Source organism: Microtus oregoni, unplaced genomic scaffold (genome assembly GCF_018167655.1).
Source record: "Microtus oregoni isolate MIOR12 unplaced genomic scaffold, Mior012 000017F_ref0000208, whole genome shotgun sequence".
Taxonomy (NCBI): Eukaryota; Metazoa; Chordata; class Mammalia; order Rodentia; family Cricetidae; genus Microtus; species Microtus oregoni.
In genome coordinates, this window is record NW_024543076.1 from 6,085,592 (window position 1) to 6,105,368 (window position 19,777).

The 19,777-nt window shown below is 54.5% G+C and overlaps 1 protein-coding gene across 7 annotated transcripts in view; it reads left to right on the forward strand.

Annotated features, from left to right (window-relative positions):
• Cntfr (ciliary neurotrophic factor receptor) overlaps positions 1-19,777 on the forward strand; it is a 37,391-nt gene that overhangs the window by 584 nt on the left and 17,030 nt on the right. For 2 of the 7 annotated variants that reach the window (XM_041667562.1, XM_041667563.1), the window contains exons 2-3: positions 8,059-8,166; positions 19,337-19,421. In XM_041667562.1, the coding sequence (XP_041523496.1) occupies positions 19,337-19,421 (85 nt within the window). In that variant the 5' untranslated portion in view covers positions 8,059-8,166. Of the gene's footprint in view, positions 1-8,058; positions 8,167-10,911; positions 10,980-19,336; positions 19,422-19,777 lie in introns of those variants that run through there. The other 5 variants (XM_041667567.1, XM_041667566.1, XM_041667564.1 and 2 more) reach the window with 3 other exon arrangements.

The window sequence follows — 19,777 nt, forward strand, 5'->3', positions numbered from 1 at the left end:
AATCTGCACTTGAAAGTGCCCGGGAGTGTAAAAGGATGGCTGCGCTTCTTCCAGTGCCCAGGTCTCCGTGTGAATCCGCGTGTGTTGTGTGTGTGTGTGTGTCGGTATGATCCTGCTGTGGTTTTCTCATGAGTCCGCCTAGATGTATCTCCACGCAGTGAGTCCCCTTCAGTGTGTCTCTTTGTAAGTCCTCTGGTTTGTGTGATTCCATGACTGTGGCATACCCCCCAAGCGTCTCTTCTGTGAGTCTGCCCATGTGTGCCTTCTCCGGTGCGGCTGGGTGTCCCCAGGTTGTTCAGAGTAGTGTATCTCCCGGTGCGTGGGGGGCTGGGCCGCGAGGAGGTCACCAGACGGACAGCTCTCCTCGACTCCTCTTCTCTGCCGAGCTTCTCCAGCGTCTAGCTCGCTGGCTCCCCGGGCCCCCTCCCCCTCCAGTAGCTTCAGGCGGGCAGGACTATTTCACGCCTTGTTGAAAATTCAGGATTTTCTTTCTTTCTGTCTAGTCTCTCTGTTTGAGAATTCATCCCCCCTCACCCCCGCATGTATGTATGTATGTGTGTGTGCAAGCGTGTCTGGCACCTTATCTTGTCGGCAACACTGGGTGTGGGTCTGTATTCTGTGTCTTTAACACAAGTTGTTGTGCCTGTGATATATTTGTGTCTGTGTCACAGGATGTATTTGTGTGCCATATTCACCGAGGTGGTAAGAGTTGGGAATACTGAGTATGTTTGTGCATCAGTTGTGGGTTCTGGAGTGAAAAATAGGGTGTATTTTTGTGCATCTAACCAGGGTGTCTGTCATTACGTGGAGATGCAGGGCTAGCTTGGATCTGGGAGGTGACCGAACGGTGAGTCTCATGTCTTGCCCCTATCTCCACTCTCACAGCCCACACAAATCCTTTCTGTCGGTTCCTGCAGCTCTAGGAAGGATTAAGATGGAGCTAAAGGTTCAGCCCCTGTCAGAACTGATACTCCAGTTGGGACTGAGTCTACCCAAAGAGTAAGAGTTTAAAGTTCACACTCAAGACTTCCTGGGGTTCTGGAATTCACACTCTGATTCACACTGGAACACTTAAACTCCTTCCAGAGACTTGGGGGATTACACTCATGGATTTGCATTCAGAATCACACCAGGACAGCAGGGTTCACGTTCAGATTTACATTTCCTTCCTGGGGTTTGCTCTCCTATTTGGGTCTGCTCTCATGTGGGGCTCATACTTGCATATATATCTCTACCCTTTAGCTTGTAGGTTTACGTGGAGACTTAGAGCAAGCCCACGGAAGCTCGCTGGGGCTCAAGGACTAGTACTTTGACTCCTCCTAAAACCATTGGAGCTTCTTCAGATTGACGCTTTTATTCCGAGGTTCTGGCTCACAGAGATTAGAGGCATGGGACCCAGCAGAGGCAGATGCGTCTCTGTGAGTTCGAGGCCAGCCTGGTCTACAGAGCAAGTTCCAGGACAGTGAGGGCTGTCAGGGGGTGTAGCGGGGTGGGGGGGACAGCCCATTTGTGAACTCGAGGACTCTTTTGGGACTCTGCGGTTCGAGTCAGGCCCACATGCTCTGTGGCATTTGCGTTCTGACTTTCATCTCTGCTCACATTCAGATTCAGCAGTGCTCATATGAGGACCTTTGGTTCACACTCAGATTCACATGGGGATTCGAAGCATTGAACTTAAGGGGGGTAGCCTTGGACTCCTTCCCTCCGGCTCAGGCGATCCTGACTCACACTCAGACCCACAGAAGGATCTGAGAGCTCCTACTCAGATTCATAATAGAACTCATGTGCCCACACTACGGATTCTCTTTCTGTCCTGTAGATCGAGTAGACTGTAGCGCAGGGACGGAACACTTGGATCTACAGAGACACCGTGGGGTTAACATTCATCCTTAAAAAGGGAAGCTTGGACTCACACCCAGACCGACCGCCTCGAGGGCCAAGAGCTCACTCTGTTTAACACGGAACTGTCTGGGGCTCCCAGGACTCAGTTGAACTCTCTGTGCTCACTTTCTGACCCCCTGGGGCCTACAGTCCAGCACACCTCAGGACCTTAGTTCTTGGGTCTCCAGCACTGCCAGAGAACCAGCCAAAGGAATAAACAAAAGAAACCTGCACTCGGGCTGCAGAGTTCTCACTCAGTCTGACGTTAGAGCCGGGTGCTTACACAAAACTCATACTTCTGTCCTGTGGCTCGTACTCAGACCCTTACTAAGATTGCGATGTTCACAGTTCCGGTTTGGAACATAGACTTAGTCACGTGTGTGCTCGTGTCTTTCTTCGGGTTGTGGTGCTGCATCAGGGCAACCGAGGCAGCGGAAACAGAGCCATCCTGAAGACTGGATGAAGATGGGGCATACTTTTGGTTACGGTGGTGAGAAACGCTGACTGGTCAAGCCTCCCTAGCAGCCTTCCACAGCCAGCTAAGCCCTCGGCAGGATGTCTGAGTGGTTTGTTGGTACGAGGGTCAGTGAACCGTCAGATTCCTTCATGTGCCATGTACATGCTCCTCAAATAGTTGTGGGCACCACTTCCCTGGAGGAAAGGAGCGGGGTGAGGTGGGGGCAAATGAGGCTCTTGTCTTCCCCAGACATCCCTCCCTCAACCCACTCATCCTGGGGGGGTGGGGGGTGCACCAGGAAAGTTCCCAGGTGCTGCATTTGTGATGCTAAGAGAGGAGAGCCGCCTGTCCTTCTCTTTCTACCTCTGCTCACTGGGAGAAGGGCAGGGGCCAGGTTGTACGTTTCCTGGCTCCAGTGTTTACCCAGGAACTCTCCCCCCCTCTTCCCCTCCCCCGCCACCCGTGCACGCTCCCTGAAAGAACAGTAGCCCTAGGGAGTCTGGGTTGCAGCCAGCCCTGGGACTTTACCTGCCTTAGAGAAATTATCCCAGAGTTCACAAGCCCACTGTGGAGACGAGTGGGTGGGGCCACCCGAGGCATACTGCCCCCACCCCTAGGAGCTTATACAGTAGAGCCGTGGTCCCTGGAGGGGACACATCAGGCTGAGGTGGTCAGGCTTTAACTGTTCCACAGCCTTGAAGGATGTACCCCTTTGGACACGTGCTCTCCAGCTCCCTTATGGGGGGAGGGGGCTCGGAGGCGAGGCGTCCTGCACTCTGCCCCCCCATGGCGAGTTGAAGTGTAAATGAATCGGAAACATATGGAGTGGATTTTCTTTGAAATGCAGATTGGTTGTGTGGGGGGGACCATGTGTGCCTGGTTGGGGGGGGGGTCCCAGAAAGCAAGAAGGCTGAAGTGAACTGACCCCTCCTCCAGAACCATTACCTGGTGGGGGAACTCCCGTGCCCCTGGGTGACCACACCCACGTAGGCTCTGGTTTCCTATGGGAAGGGACTATGGGTGGAGGGCAAGGGGTCATTGTCCCCCTTTATCTTTGCAACAGGCAAGGGGAGTCCCTTAAGTATGGGCTGGGGGTCCCCAGAGGCAGGAACTCTGGCTGCCAAAGGGTGAAAGGAGGGGCTGGGGCTATGGCAGAAGCAACTGAAGTTAGACCGTGGTGGTGACTTACCAGGACCTGTGTGGCGGGGGGGGGGGGGGGGGGGGGGGGGGGAGGATGGGCTGGAGAGCCCCTGAACCTGTGGGACAGATCTCCCAGAGCAGCGTCCAGCCAAACCCCTATGAATTCTTGCCGTGCATAGCTCAGTGAGGTGGTAGAGTTGCCTGTGAACTTGGTGGGCTCTGGATCTGGCTGCTTCTGCACTGTACCTGCTGTGATACAGATGGGTATATAGTAGGAGAACAGCATCTTTTCTCTTACGTCTAACCAGGTGCTTCTTGTGAGCAGCACTGTATTTGCAGGAAGTAGGTTCTCAATACATGTTGAGGTCTGATTATGGGGAGAAGAGTTTGGGGTTCGAGGCCCAGCAGCTCCTCTATACAGCCCTCTTTGGTCCACAGGGTCTATGAGTGACTTGCAAGTTAGAAATAGGAAAAGCTTCCCTTTGCTTAAGAATGAGGGTAGAAATTAGACATTTCTTTCGTTAGGTCTGATTGAGAGCAACAGGACAGTAACCTGGTCCTGAGGCGCTGATTGGAGGTCATTCTGCCCCTCCCCACCTAGGCGATTTTTCTGATGATGGGATAGTGTCGAATGTATCCCCTCACTCCCTGTAGGTCCAGAGAATGGAGCCCAGATCCGAGTCACCAAAACTTGGCTCTGAAGCCTGGTAGCTGCTTCAGGCGGGGTGGACTGTCCATATTGATTATTAATGTCTGAGAACACAGCATTTGGACCTTAGAAGTACTCAGTCCTCCTGGATCCTGGGAGTTACGGGGGGCAGTGTGAGCATGGCTGCACCTTAGATGAAGAGAGAAAAGGAGAGACTCACACCCATGTTACAGTGAGAGTCTCCTAGGGAAAGCTAGGTGGATGTGAGCATGGGGAAACCGAGCATGCTTGGGTGGGAAATGCAGGAGAGACGGAGCCTTTGATTTGTACAGAGCAAAAGTTTATAAAATCAGTTGTGTGAATTAGTCAGACTGTGGCAGCGTTCAGGGCCCTTGGCGGTCATAAACACTGCAGGACTCCCTCCTCAGCAGGCCGAGAGCACCCAGAACTAAACATTAAGTTGTCAGTAGGCACCTTTTCAAGTTCTGAGCAAGTGTGTGGTAAGTAAACAGACTCCCTAAGTACCCTCTTCTGAGGCGCTGCGCATCCCTGGCCCTCTTCACGCAGAGACCCCCTTTTGTAGACTTCTACCTCACTTCTGACCTCAGGCCTTTGTGTGGCTCTCTCCTCAGAAGGAGGAACTACTCTGCATGGTGGTCCCCCCAAAAAAGGCAAGGGTCCAGTATCAGAAGGCAGATGCCACGTGACCTTGGCCCGTGACCTTTCCAGGCCCCTCCGTGAAATTGCAGGATGGGGGGGCTGGGCCCTGGCCCAGGCCTGGAGAGAAGGCGGTTTTGGCACCCATCCAGGCCCCTGACGTCAATGTCTCTCCAAATAATGGAATCAATATTGGGGTGGGGGGGCAAGCGTGAACCAGGCCCCAGCGATTAGAAACAGATCAGCACAGACCCGCAGCTGATTCTGATAGACATGCTTTGGAGCTTTAGGGTGGGAGGCCTGTAAGGAGGTACACTGGGTGGGGGGGGCATAGGGAGGCACTGAGGAGTGGGGAGCCAGAACCACCCAGCATCCAAAGCTGGAGGGTATACAAGTGGTCGGAGCGCCGGAGTAGGGTTTGGAGGTCCCTTGTCCTGGTGCCCCTTTCCTTTGAGACCAAGTGTGGGTGGTGCCGCCTGTCTCTAAACCTATGCCTATGGTAGGCGTGAGAATTCACCTGCCTGCATCTCAGCCTGGGCCCCTTGGCCACATCAGCGTCAGGGTTCTAACACAGGTGTGGGGGAGGTGCGCGTGAGACTGAGTGGGATGACGTCTGCCTTGGCACCTGAGGGCACTCGGCCAAGTTAGAGAGATGGGTGGCCCCCTGCAGAGCGGGAATCTGGCCTGTCAGCTCACATTCTCAGTCTCCTCGAAAGCTGCAGGTGAGGCTGGAGAGGGTCAGGGGTCCGCGGTGGGGAGGGAGGGGGCTGGCCTGGCGGCAGCTGACAAAAAACAGGAAGAAGGGCTGGGGGAGTAGCTGTAATTACAGGGCATTTATTATTAATCAGATGAAATTGCTGGAAGCAGCTGGTGTAATGTGCGTTGCGATACTGCATGCTTCTCCCAACACGCACACTCGCACATACATGCCACACACAGGCAGCTTGAGCCTAGCTGGCTTTTTTTTTTTTTGTAGTGAAGGTCAGATGGCTCTATATTTGTCTGTGTCTGTATATCAGTGCGTATCAGTCTTTGTTTTCGTGTTAGCCTGTCCCCTCTGTGCTATTGTCTCTGTCAAGCTACCTGTCGTTCTTCTACTTGATGTCTGCCTGTCTTCCATCTCCCTCTCTTTGGGCCTTGGTGTGTTGGTATCTGTCACCACCAGCCAGCCTGTCTCTCTAACACACTGTTTTAGTTACTGGCCTTTTCTGGTTAGTGATGTTTCTGGTTTCTGGGCAGGATTCCATGACAGAGTCCCTTTCCTCATGAGCGTGCATGTAGGCCCCTAATCATACCGGCAGATTTATTCTGGGACCTGTTGAGGGAGCAGTCAGACCCTGGATATCTCCTGGGAACTTGTAGAAGGCGAGGGGTCTATTGAGTGGCTAGATTTCATGGAAGCTTTTCGACAACCCTGAACTCCCAGGGCCCTTGCCAGTGGCCAGTTGTGTGATTTGGGACAAACTGCATTTGCAGTCTCAGGGTTCTCACGACACGACAGAATAGAAATAAGGTTGTCGCCGAATGCTGTTTTGATGATTCAGCACAAAAATGTAACTTAAGGGGCTTGTGAGATGACTCAGGCTTGAAGAGCTCCTTCCTGCTCTTGCAGAGGATCCGGGTTCAGGTCCCAGCATCCACATGGCTTGTGACTTCCGTTAAGGGAGTCTGATGCCTCTACTGATTTCTGCAGCCTCCTGCATGCATGTGATACACATACATATACACACCTAGCATGCACACAGATGACACAAGTTAAGGGCTGGAGACAGGACTCAGTGGTTATTAAAAGCATTGCTGCTCCCACAAAAGACCCAGGACCCGCATGCGGCTCATGTGGCTCTGGAACTCCAGTCCCAAGGGAATCTCCCGAGCTCCAGGAGTATGCACAATCACATGGTGTGCACAAATGCGGGCAGAATACTCAGACACATGAAACAATAAAGCAGACAGCTCTACAAAAGTAAAGGAAGATGCAGGCCAGTGGTGCACGCCGTTAATCCCAGCTCTCGGGAGGCAGAGGCGGTCAGATCTCTGTGAGTTCGAGGCCAGCCTGGTCTACAGAGTGAGTTCCAGGACAGCTAAGGCTACATAGAGAAACCCTGTCTCAAGAAAAAAAAAACACCAAAAATTTATAAAAAGGAAGAATATCTGTAAGTTAATCTGGGTGTAGTGGCACACACTTTTGGGGGGCAGAGGCAGGAAGCTGTCTTGAATTTTAGACAAGCCTGGTCCGTATAGTAAGAGCCTCTCTGAAAAACAAGAAGGCAGAAGTCAGTTAAGGACTTAATATAAAGTCTTCCGTGCCAAGCCCCTGAGCAGTTCCTAGCTGGCGGGCCACGGGTGTAACTCGGTGAGCGTGCGTCCTAGCACGGGTTCCCCGGCACTGCAGGCATGAAGAACTAATCCTAGCTGTGTGTAGCTCTGGAAAGGCACTGTGTAAATGGGTGGGAGCCACAGAGGCAAGCTGGTAGAAATAAGGCTTCAAAAGGGGGTACTGACTCCACCCTAGGCTCCAGGAGTGATCAGCTCCACAGTCTTGTCCAAATTATTTAACATCTTTGAACACCAGGTTACTTTTTAGCTGTCAAGTGGCAAGACACCTAGCTCTTGAGAGATCACCAAGAGGGGATAGTGCAGATGAGCGTAGCCTTTCCTGGCACTTGGTAGATGCTCAGCAAATTGTAGTGGGGATGGGGAGGGTATCAGAATGATGCCACAGTGCTCGGTGTGTGTGTGTGTGTGTGTGTGTGTGTGTGTAAGCGTGCGTGTGTATCTGCACAGGCGCGTGTGGCGGGGAGGTCCTTCCGTCTGAGCCCTGCTTGTGTGGGAATTTGTGGTATGTATCTGTGAGTGGTGTCAGGCCTGTCTTGTGCCCTTTGTTTGTCCCTGTGGTTTAGAACTGAAGTCAGCGAGGAAACGGTAGAGGAACGCTATACTGTTTTCTTCTCTTCCAGGCATATCTGCTTCTTCATATATGATAATAACAGCTAGCTTGCAGGGACGGGCAGTGCTGGGAAACCCACGCTAGGTGCACACTCTCACAGAGCTGTAGCCCCAGCTCATCCACTGGCAATGGCTCAGGCTCTTGTTTCAGCAGACACCCCAAGTCCTACAGTTACGTTTTTGTGCTGAATCACTAAAACAATGCTCCAAGGAAACCCTGCTTCCCTTTCCCAGATAAGAACCCCGAGATGGCCAGTCTCCCCTTCAGTGGGCCTGTGAGGATGGAAGGAGCTACATGAGACCTGACCTGTGTCCTTTGCCCTTCTAGAGACCCGCCACACCACTTTGTCCTCTTGGTGTTGGAAGTCCCGGGAAGAGTTTGGTCTGGAGAGGAGGGTAATATTGATGTGCCTGCAGTACAACTGGTGTTGGAGAGGTAGGTGCTGAGAGCCCAGGCGGGGCTGGAGGCCCTTCACGCCCCTGGTTTAGACCCCGAGAAGGAAAGGGCACCACCAGGTCAGAATACACTTCTGCGCCAGGGGAACCGAAGGCCGGATTTAGGACCGCTTGTCGCTGTCTTCGTGTCTTCCACATCCTTCTCCCCCCTCAACCATCTCCCTGGCCCTCAGGGAGCAGCTGACCTAGGAGGAGGTGGACCAGCAGGTGGGAAGGCCCCAAATCTTCTGAACCTGACTCCCCTTGCCTCTTATTCAAGCCAGGCAAGGCCCCTGGATTGGCAGCCCCGGGGTGGGGGCATCTGAGGAATTGAGGCACTGAAGCGGAACGGAAGGGCCTATTGTCCAAAACCCGCCAAAGGCCTACAAAGGCCAGAAGCCCACAAAGGCCGGTTAGGCTTTTCATCTCAGTTCCCAAACAGACTGGCCATTTTCCCGGCTTGGGGCGCTGGGGGGGGGGGAGGTAGGTTGCCCGGGGGGGGGGGGTTGCTTGCCGGGGAGGGGGGGGGGGAGCGGACACCAACCCTTCAAAACCAGGAGTTCATGTGAAGGATATTCTTAAGTGGGGTATCCCAATGTGGCGGGACATTTGATCACACTGCAGTTCAGAATGGCACATGGCCTTACAGGGAACTTAGGTGGTTCGGGGGCCCAGAAGAGGAAGGACGATGGCTGTAGTGTTAGGAGCCAAGGAAGTGGGTGAGGCCTGTGTTAGCAGCTCTTATCGGGAGGGGCTAGGAAATGGACTTGCAGAATAATAGGTGATGTTTTGGGTGTACCCGGGAATCTGATGTCCTGTGAGGACAACAGACTGCTGGACCATCAGAGGACATAATTCATACCCCTCCCGATTGGGAGCCCTGTAGGAAGCTAGGAGACAGCCTTGAGGAGGAGATGGTGGTGCTCAGGAGAAAAAAATGAGCTCCCTGCAGCAAGAGGGACTGAGGCCAGACAGCAGGAAGGACTTCCTGCCAGTGAACAGTAGCTCAGATGCCCTGACCCTGTCCCTGGGGATCTCGGAGGATCGCAGAGAGCAGGGGAGCTGGAGACACCCCAGGGGCTCAGGCTGCAGCAGCTTCTGTGGGGCTGAGGAGGCTGAGGAGGGAGGGCTTGGCAATTCCGTCCTCCCTCCCCCAGCAGCACCTCCAGCCCCGCTTTAAAAACAGTTTTCTAATTTAACAAAGTGGATGAAAAACTGTTTTTGGAAATAAAAGATATGTGCTGTCTCCCAGGCTAGCACTCAGCCCTTGCAGAGAGCCTCTCCCTGGGTCTCCGCTGCTGCTGGTGTCTGCTTTCCTCTCTGTCTTTTTGTGTTTGTTTCTGCTCGGCATCCCCCACCTTTGCTATGGCCTCCCATCACCTCTCTCCATCTCGGCCTCCACAGGAGTCTTACCCTTAGTCTTCTCCCCTCTCAGTCCTCTGCATCTACTCCTCTCTCTCCTCCCTGTCTCTCTCTTCCGGGCGTCTCTCCCCCTATTTGTCTCTGTCTCCCTGCCCGTCTCAATCTCTGTCTCACTCCACCCCCCCTTCTTCTCCCCCAACCCGAGCTCTAAATGGGTCTATTTAAAACGCCCGACGCTGCCAAGTCAGAAAAACGTCTCCTGATAAAGCGCATTAGGCGGAGGGAGGGAGGAGGGGGGAAGGAGGGAGCGGCAGGCGGACAGATTGATCCAAGCCCGTAACCCCATTAATCAGGCAGCGTGGATCCCCCTCCCTCCCCCGACTTCAGCCCCTTCTAAGCTAAAAGCCCCTTAAATATTTATCACCCCTCCCCCACGGGGGCGAGGGGAGGGGCATGTGGCCCTTGGTGAGCATCCCCGGCTGCCTGGTCCATCCCCGTGCCAGTGTGTGCAAATGTGTTCATGTGCTCCCGTGTACATGCGTGGGTGTGCGAGCCTGACCGGCCCAAGGCCTAGTTGCTGTCTTGGCCCACTACTATGTGAGTAGCTGAGTCCTTTAGGTAGCTTTCTGGTACCCCAGGAGCTTGGCCCTCCTGAATGAGGCTTGGGCAAGTAGAGCAAGAAGTGTGTGTGTGTGTGGGGAGGGGGGGTCATTGGAGTGGAAGTCCGGTGGCCTTTGCACTGTCCTTCCAGAGTGCAAAGCAGTCAATAGGGCTCAATTTCTCCACTCCATCAGATTCCCAGTGCAGGTAGTTAACTTGGGAGAACAGTCCCAGGCCCAGTTTCCTGAAGTGCACAGTGGAAAGCAGGCTGAAGGCTGAAGTCTCTCTCCCCTTTGCTTCGAGGGCAAAATTATGGCTGGGAATTGGGGATGTCTGCCATTTCCTAAAAAATGCAGATAACCCGGGCTTCGGCAGTTCCCCATCACTCCCAAGAGAATAGGAAGGTGGCCCTGAGCTGGGATGAGTCGCGCGCCTCCCGGCTAGCTAATACCCGGGCAGCAGGGGTCAGCCCCGAGCCCCCACATCCACGCCGCGATTGGGGGGAGCGGGACCCGCCACCCCCGGCTGTGCCGAGGGTCCCCACCCCTCCCCCAGCATCAAGTGCCACATCTCCTCCTGACTCAGACAATTAGATTCAAAGGATGACCTCACTGCATGCCGTCCCTCACTTGCTGCCTCGGCTCGCTCGCTCGGCTCCCGGCGCGCTGCCTCCCCCTCCCGGCCCGCTGGCCGCCCCGCTCGCCCTCTCGCTCGCCCGCTGGCTCCGGCGCGGCCGTGGCGTTCCTGCCCGGCCCCTCGGGGGTGGGGAAGCCCTGGGGACCGATGCCCGCGGGCTGTCGGGCGGACCCACGGAGCGCCGAGCACCGGCCGGGCGCCTGCGCGGGGACCCAGGTCAGTGCGCGCGGCCGCGGGGCCGAGAACTTGTCACCCCGCCGCCCCGCTGCGGCGAAGACGCCCCCGCCCGCGCCAGCCCGCCAGCCCGCCGCGGCGCTTCCCGCTCCTTCCTCGGCCCCCGCCCCCCGCGGCTGCTCGGCGCTCCCCCTGCCAAGCTGTCTCTCTTCTCTGCGCCTTCTCCCCAGCCCCCCTGCCTCAGCAGCCGGTGGGAGGGACTGGGACTTCCTGAGGTCTCAGGGATGGGGCCGGGGCCCATTGGCTGCAGGCAGACCAGGCCTCTGAGAGGGGAGGGGGCTCTGGCTGCATCCATCGGCCTGGGGGAGGGGGCTACCGAGAGGGAGGCCTAGGCAGTGGGGGTGACATCTAGACAGGGGATGAGTTCCTGATATCTCTCTTCTCTCACATCCTGTGGGCCTCTTGCCTAGTTTCATTTGATCCCCGAAGCCTGGCTTCATTCGTCCACACCTCCCAGCTCACTGTTAGTCCCCAGTGCCTGGCCTCATTTGTCCACACCTCCTAGCTCGGTGAAGTCCCTAGTACCTGTCTTCATTTGACCCCAGTGCCTACGTTCTTGGGCGCCCTGTCCCGTGATTCCCTTATACCCCACTGCCTGATTTCTTTTGTGCCTCGTTCCTTCTGCTTTCCTCAATTGGTGATCACCTGGCCTTTGTGGGATTGCCCTGCCTCGTTGGTTTCCTTCCGGTATTGTATTGTCCTGGTGTCTGCTCTCATGCCTAGCTAGGGACCATTGCAGGCTTGTCCACAGCTAGAGTGGCAAGTGCTAGGAATGTCAGCAGCATCCCGGCTTGTTCCAGGTTGGGGACTGGCCAGCTCAGCCTGGATTCCATTCTGCCCGGACTGTGACTTAAGACCTGGTGTCAGCTCTGGTGATAGGAGTTGAGGGTGGAACTCCTGTGCCCAAGAACACTTTAGGACTCTTGTTCTCAGTGGTTGGTTGGGCGAGCACCCAGGTTTCTGCTGAGCACCTGTCTCCACCTCACTTTGGGCTTCCAGACAGTCAGAAGAGGGCTTGGGTGTGATTGTTTAGGTAAAGACATTTTCATTTTCTTCCCCCTCTCCTCCTCTCACGGAGGCCAGCTCATTGGATGCATTAGCGACAGGGACAGCGACAGGGACAGGTAGGGAGCACCATGTGCGGACGGACAGGGGAAGGGATGGATCCTTAGAGGGAGACCTGTCGCTCTTAGCCTGGAGAAGTCCTGGAGGCAGGAGGGCCTGAGGCACAGGAAGCCTTCCTGGTTCTCCCTCCATCCCAGAATGCTGTGGAGAGCTGGGCTGGAGGAAGAGGAGCTGGCTGGGAAATAACTCTTGGCCTTTACCTTTTTAAAGAAGGGAACCCTCTCCTCCCTTTTCGCCGTCCTGACTTCAGCAGCTTTGCTTTCTCTTCTTCGCCCAAGCACCTCCAGGATCCAGTGTGTGTGTTTGCCTGTGAGCATCTGTGTGTTTCCCATTGTGAGGACAGCAGGCTGGGGGTGACCAGGGAGCTCTGTGTTTCTGGAGGTAAGGGTGGCGTCTGCACGGAAGGTTGGCAGCTCTGAGTGTGATGGCATCCATGTGTGAAAGGAGAGTGTTCTCTGTGAGGGAGTCTCTGTGTGCAACTGTGACTTTAGTGTGTGTGTGTGTGTGTGTGTGTGTGAGAGAGAGAGAGAGAGAGAGAGAGAAAGAGAGAGAGAGAGAGAGAGAGGACCAGTGTATGAAGCTGTGGCAGTGGGTGTCCACAGGGAGGCCATGATATGCAGTTGTGATAACAGACTGAATGTTTGTGTGTGTGTGTGTGTGTGTGTGTGTGTGTGTGTGTGTCTCCTGGGATTGTCTGCAGGGTGCTGGCTGTGTGTATGTGGAGATGGGGCCTTGGGAAGCTCTGGAGGTGACTTTGAGAGCCCTCTAGCATGTGTTTTGTCTTGGGATGAGGTGAACAGTGGGTCCTGTGTCACCCTGCGCTGCTGGTGTGTGTGAACATGTGGGTGTGTGTATTCATGCCTGTGTTTACCATCAGGAACAGATTGTGAGGAGTAGGGAGGGGGAGGGAGGGTGGCTTGCTCTTACCCAGCAGACCAGAAGGTTCCTCAGAAAGAGCATGCATGGTACACGTGCGTGCAAAGGGGGCAGAGAAAACAGAACATTGTTCCGTAAGGAAAAAGAAACTTCTCCCTCCACCAACTCTGGCTCTGCCAAAAACACTATCCTCAGTTCTTCCTGTTAAAAATTCCTGCTTCACATGCCCTGCTGGGTGTGCGTGCATGCGTGCGTGTGTGTGTGTGTGTGCGCGCGTGTGTGTGTGTCTGCATGTGTGTGAGATGCATGCAGGGACTTCTTTTCTGAGGGGGAGTGGGTTTTGTTGTGGTGGTGGTGGTTTTGTTTTTTGTTTTGTTATAGGGTCTCTCTACCTAGTCCTGGCTGTTCTGGAACTTACTATGCAGACCAGGCTGGCTTCTAACTCAGTGGAGATCTACCTGCCTCTGCTTCCCCAGTGCTGGGATTAAAGGTGTGTGCCACCATGCTCGTGTGTGTTTGTACTATGACAGTGATCTGGCAGGGGTGAGGGTGGGGGATGGTAGAGATGCTGAAGCAAACAGGTCTGTGAATTCGGTCCCAAGTCTGAAGCGCTGTTTTGTTCATCCCGCCTCCATGGAGGGCACTGCCTGCGGTCTCTTTCCTGCTGCCACACTTGCAGACCCTTTCCTTCCTCCTGCCCTGGCTACAGAGTCTTCCCTCCTCCCTCCTGCTTTGCCCATCCCCCAGGGATCTTGGCGTTCTGGCCATCTGACCTCCTACTGCTACTGTCTCTCCGAAGGAGCAACACCCACCCCTCACAACCCTTCACCCAACCGTGGGCCTTTCCTAGGTGGAGGGGTCCCCCTGATTCTTCTGTGATCCATAGACTGGACTGGGCTTGCGGAATAGGGAGTTTGTCACCTGTGCCTCAGGCTCAATGAAGCTGTCCAGAGTATGTGCCCTAAAAAACATGAATTCACCTGCCCTGTGCTGCTCTCCATGTGAGAGGCAGGGACTGGAGCCATTGACTTCTGAAGGAAAAAGCTCAGATCCTCTGCACCTAGAGGGCCGTTTGAGCACAGCTCCCAGGGCTCCAAGTGGACCTCTGCACCTGGGCACAGGCTGGCGGTTGGATTCCCATCTTCCCAAGACATCTCCAGCTGCTCAGCCAGGCTCATCATGTGAGGGCCCCAGGCTCCCCCAACACGCCTGCACACACGTGCAGCTAGCAGGGCACGCACATGCTGAACTCAGGGTCCCCACGGTACAAAAGGCTGGGGGGGGGGAGCACTTAGAGTCCAGGCTGCTGCCAAAATCCATCGGAATCTGTGTGTCGTCGTCCCCCCCCCCCCCACAGGCCCTCATCTCCGGCTGTGGAGGTCACAACAGCAGGTACGGATACCCACCCCCCAACTCACTCACATTGGGCTGCCTCCTTTGCTACCTCAGCCAGCGGCTGGGGCTGGGGGATTGCTCCCCCTGCCTCCTTCCTGCCCAACCACCCCCCCCCCCCCCGCACTGGTGTTCAGCTTGTCCTGCCCCTTCTAAGGAGGAGGGCACGTGTAATGGTGTGGCATCTCCCCCTCCCCAGTACTGACACTTGCTCCATAGTGGGAGGGGGTGTGGCAGCCCAGAAGGAGAACAAGGCTTGAATTCCAACTTCAGTCACAGCTTCTGGGTCCTGGGTCCTTTGAGGTGATAAGCCCTAAGAGATGAGAGGAAGAAGAGGTCTAGATTCAAAAGGAAGGGAAAAGACAGAGACAAGAGAGTCAGAAACACAGGAGGGAGACAGGCTGTGTTGAGCTGGCCCCTGACCGGTGCCCTCCCCTTCGCTGGTGAGGGGACCTGCAGACCAACTGCCAGGAGCCAGGCCTCCTTCCTTGACCTAGTCCCGCCCCCGCCCTCCCTCAGCCCCTGAACCATTCAGGCCTCCACACCAGCCCCACCGCCCACACTGTCCTGGTTGTCTAGGCCTGGTGGGATCTGGGGCCTCCCAGCCCCGACTCCACCTCCCCCTCCCAGAGCTTCCTGCCCTGTCTCTCCCAAGCTCCCTCTTGTCCAGGACAGGGCTCGTTTTTTCCCTGCTCACCCTATCCCTGTCCCTGTGTCCACTCTCTTCCTTGCCCCACCCCAATGTCTCCACAGGTCGGAGGCTTACTGACTCCCAGGCGTTTGAATCAGTGTCCCGTGTGTGTTTGACTCATGCGTATACATAGGACTTTTAGGGCTGTTGTGAGAAGATGAGGCAGAAATGGAGAACCAGTGTACCCTTCCTGCTCATGTTGTGGGAGTTTGGAGTCTGGAGTTGTCGAAGGGGACAGGAGGCTGTGAGAGAGTCCTTCAGCCCTGGACTGGGCACTGAAAGGAGTCCTGGCCAGTGACCACTGAATCTCAATTACCCAACTTGGAGATGGATTGGTAACCTTGCTTTGAGGTCACTGCAGGAGACCGCCCTTCTTCTCTGTCAAGGCCAGAATGAACATTCCTGACTCTCCTGCCAGCCTCCACCCAAAGCTCAGGACACGCTACTGCAGATCAGCACTTAAAACTGAGGCTGAGACCCAGTCAGCGGTGTTCCTAACCCCCACCCCAACCTGTTTTTGGCAGAGATTCCCCAAAGTTCTGGCTGTTGCTCTACAGGCATAATAGGGGCTTTCCAAAGGACCTCCACAAGATTGTACCTTTAGGTAGGTAACAAGTGAGGTGGGGTCATAGGACAACTGGGACATTGCTGGAGCTGGTAAGAGTGGTCTTAGGGTCCTGGATCCTAAGCCAGACTCCAAAACTGGGTAATTGAGATCCCCAGGGTGGAGCTTGTCACTGTGTCTGGCAGTATTACTAATGGTGACTGTCAGCCTCCATGAGCGCTAATATTTCTGTGAACTGGTATCATTCCGTATGTCACTGAGTCTGTCAACATCTCTGTGTCACCATGTGCTACTCTGTGTGACTGTGTCCATCTTAGCAGGTGTTAGTGCATTGTTGGTATTCTTGTGATTGTCACTTACTGCAACATTGTTACTGTGATGACTGTCAGCATCCTTGTGTGTCATTTTGAACAGTGCATTTTACAATGTATCATTTCACATTGCAATTGTATCATTTTCACAGATTTATTTTCACTGTGTGATAGTATCTTGTGTCCCCACTGGGGCAGTGACACTAAATTGGGCCCTGGGATTTGTCTTATATGTCACTTGTATGTATAAATAATGATGACCCTGGGGTTCCATGTGAGAAGAAGTGCTGGGAACCTGTTCTTTCTGTTAGAACACTCTGTCCATCTTTTTCTGGGGCTGACATCTTCAAGTGATCCATAAGGGAGCCTAGGCCAGCATCCTTCCTTCCCTGGGATTGTATGACATTTATCATCTACATCGATCCTAGACTCACGGAGTATGGACTTGGAAAATTCCTGGGAAAGAGCAGGTGGTGTTGGGTTCTGGATGCCTCTGGCTGCAGTCTCCCCATTTGGAGAGTGGGCCTTCCTGGGACTTTGGGGAGAGGTGGGAGCCGAACTTTCCTGAGTCCTTTTGTTGTTTTGTATCCGCTGGAGCAGAGGGATGAGGGTTTATTTCACCCGTTTCCTAGAGGCTAGGCTTCCAGATCCCCAGTGGGAATCCTTCCAAGCGGAGAAAGAACCTGTCCTGGCTGCTGCATTGACCAGCTCCAGGAGTGACGCAGGCTCCTCCAGATGATCCAGGGTGGGCAGAGAGAGCCTTTGCGCCTGTCTTCCCCTTTGCCCTGGAGTATCTGCAGTTCCCAGTGTGCCCTGTCTTCCTCCCTCTATCTCTTCTTCCATGCCAGCCTCCGTTCCTTGTCTGTTGAAGTATCTGCTCAGCACTCTGTCTCACCATGCCTGTTCCCCTACCCAAGGCTTTCCCATTTCTGTGTGCCCAGACCCTGCCGTGTCTGTCTTGGTACCCCACCCCCACTCTGCAGCACTAGCTTGCTCACTAGCTCGCTGCAGCACCCGTCTCCTGTGGCTGCAGCCCCGTTGGCCCAGGGCCCGGCCCTTACAGTAACTCATCGGGCTGATGGAGGCGACTTTGATGAAGAAGTCTCCCCTCCCCCTGTGGGGGCCTGAAAGTGTGTGTGTGTGTGTGTGTGTGTGTGTGTGTGTGCGCGCGCGCGCGCGTGTACATGCTGGGGAGGATGCATGTGTGCCTGTCCTGAATATCTTCCCCTTCCAGCCTGACTGACTAGGACCCAGAAGGAGTAGGGAGCAGAGGTGTCCCTTTCCATACTCTAACCCTCCCTCTGGCTCTACCCTCTCTACCACTCTGCCTGCCTACCTGCCTGCCTGCCTGTGTCCTGGTTCTCGTTCCCAGGTGGTGGTCAGTGAACTGGCACCGAGGCAGAGGATTTAGGAGAAAAGCATGGACAGATGGCAGAGATGGAGGGGGAGGGTCTGAAGGTTACTTTCCAAGGGTGCATGAGGGTTGTCGCAGGGGGACCAGGTAGGATTCCAGCCTGTCTCTTTCTCTAGAACCAACTCTGAATTCTAGCTGACTGGGTTCATTTTGTAACCTGCTAGTTAGGTATCTTTGGTCTTAACCTCCTAGGCCTAAGGAGTGGCTGAAAATGAGGCAGGTTGAGGGTCATAAAGAACCTGGCCAAAAGGTAACCAAGGCTCTAGGAGTCACCGATGTGGAAAAGGAGTCAGGACCACACCGTCAAAGTGTAAAGTGTGCCTGCCACTATGACCATAAGGACAAGCAGGCTCAGAGGAGTTGAACAATCTGGGGTGGGTTAGCATAGCAGAAGGCAAGTGGGAGCTTTTCCCGTAAAGGAGCTCCCAGGAAGTCAGGTTTACTTCCACCCTAGTTACATCAGCTAATGCCCACCGTCCTCTCCCTTGTTATAGCTGTGGTCTCTCCCGCTCTTCCTCTGGGTGTCTCTGGCAGTATTTCTGATGCTATCTCTGGCTGTGTCCCTGACAGTGTCTCTGGCAGTGTTTTCAGTGGTGCGGATACTTCCTGACTGAGCATCCGGCTGTGGCTCTGGTTCTTTCTCTAGCTTTTTGTCTGAGTGTATGCCTGTTTGTGTCTAGCAATTTCTCTGCTTGTGTGTCAGAGTTTCCCTGGCTGTGTTTCTGACGGTGTCTCTGGCACTGACTGTGTCGCTGCTGCTGGTTTCTTTGCCTGAGCTCTTGCTCTTCCTCGGCTGGGGTCTGGCTGAGCAGCTTGCTGTGTTTTTGGCTGCTTCTCTGTTGTGCTGGCTATACTCTGATCACTTCTCTGTCTGGTTATCTGGCTGTATTCATCGTCTGATGCTGTCGCTGACAGTTCTAGTGTGGAGCTGATTGTTTGGGGCTACGTCTGGTTGTTTGGGCAGTGTTTTTGGCCAAGGTCTACTGTGAGGCTGCCTGGACGTGACAGCAGCCATGGTCCAGACTGGACCAGTCATAGTATCTGCTGGTGTCTATCTTTGGGTCTCTACTTCTGCATGGTTGACAGCCCCTTGGTTTCTCTCCTTGCTTTGCAAAAGGGAGGTTATCACAGTGAGAGCCTGTACTACAGGAAATGGTTATTTCCCTGCCTCAGATCTGAGCATGTGCTGTGGTGGGGAAATTGGACTGATTCCAGGGGCAGGACGTTAAGTGGGGGAGACCACTAGATTCTGCCTGGTTTCTGGGGACATGTCCTGGATGTACTTTATGTACCTACATAAGTACATGTAGACACTGATTCTCCTGGGCTGGGGGTCCCTGGCTACTGAGATATGAACAGACTTCATTTTCTTTTGATCACTGATACACAATAAAGCCAAAGCTACCTCTGGTTTGGCTTGTGTGACACTGTACCCTGAGTTTCCCAGAGCCCAGTAGGAGTTTGGGTAGAGGCCAGTGATAGATCCAAGGGGCTCTTGAACATCCAGGTTTCTGGCTCCCCTCCCCACCCAGGAGTACAGCGGGGGGCTTTATATTCAAGGCAATTTGGAGAAGTACAGACCTTCAATTAAGCTAAAGCATCGCCCCTGTAGTTTGTGGTGTGGATGCCTAATTAGCTAAGCTCACTGGTAGAGATATGTTTTTTAATTTTGAAGAATGGCCCTGGCATTACCGACGCTCTATAACTCATCCGAGGTTGACTACATTCTGCAGTCAGCACTCTTACTGAATGACAAACCACCGTAGCTGTCTCCTACCGTTTTAGCAACCCCTTCCCACATTGCTGGAAAGGGAACCCCGAACCCCATTAAGAGAAGTGTTTGGTGTCAAGGTGCCCCGGCTCCAGGGCTGAGATTTACCAGCCTTCCAAGCAGCACCCCCAGCCCCACCAGGGGGTTCCTGCCTGGGCTGATGCTGCCCCTCCACAATCCATTTCTCCCAACAGATGGCTGCTTCTGTCCCATGGGCCTGCTGTGCTGTGCTTGCTGCCGCTGCCGCCGCTGTCTACACCCAGAAACACAGTCCACAGGGTGAGTGTTTGGGAGAGCTGCTTGCCAGTTCCTCAAGAACGGTGCATGAGTCGTTGTTGGCACAGCCGCACATGGATGCCCCCCAGAATCACACTGGTGCACAGTCACATACGCGTCGCCCAAAGGACATGTAGTCATGGGATAGTGATAAACTGGTGTCTCATGGGCACAGCCCCCCACAGTCACACCTGGATTGTCACATGCTGATTGTGTCTCTGGCTTGGAATAGTTTGTTCTGTAGGGAAGGTAGAGGATACAGGCAGGTGGGATAGGACTTGGGAATGGAGGTAGGGGCAGGGCCTCTGAACGGTATTTAGGTAAATTTTGTAGGGATGTAGGGGGCATTTAAGAGACTA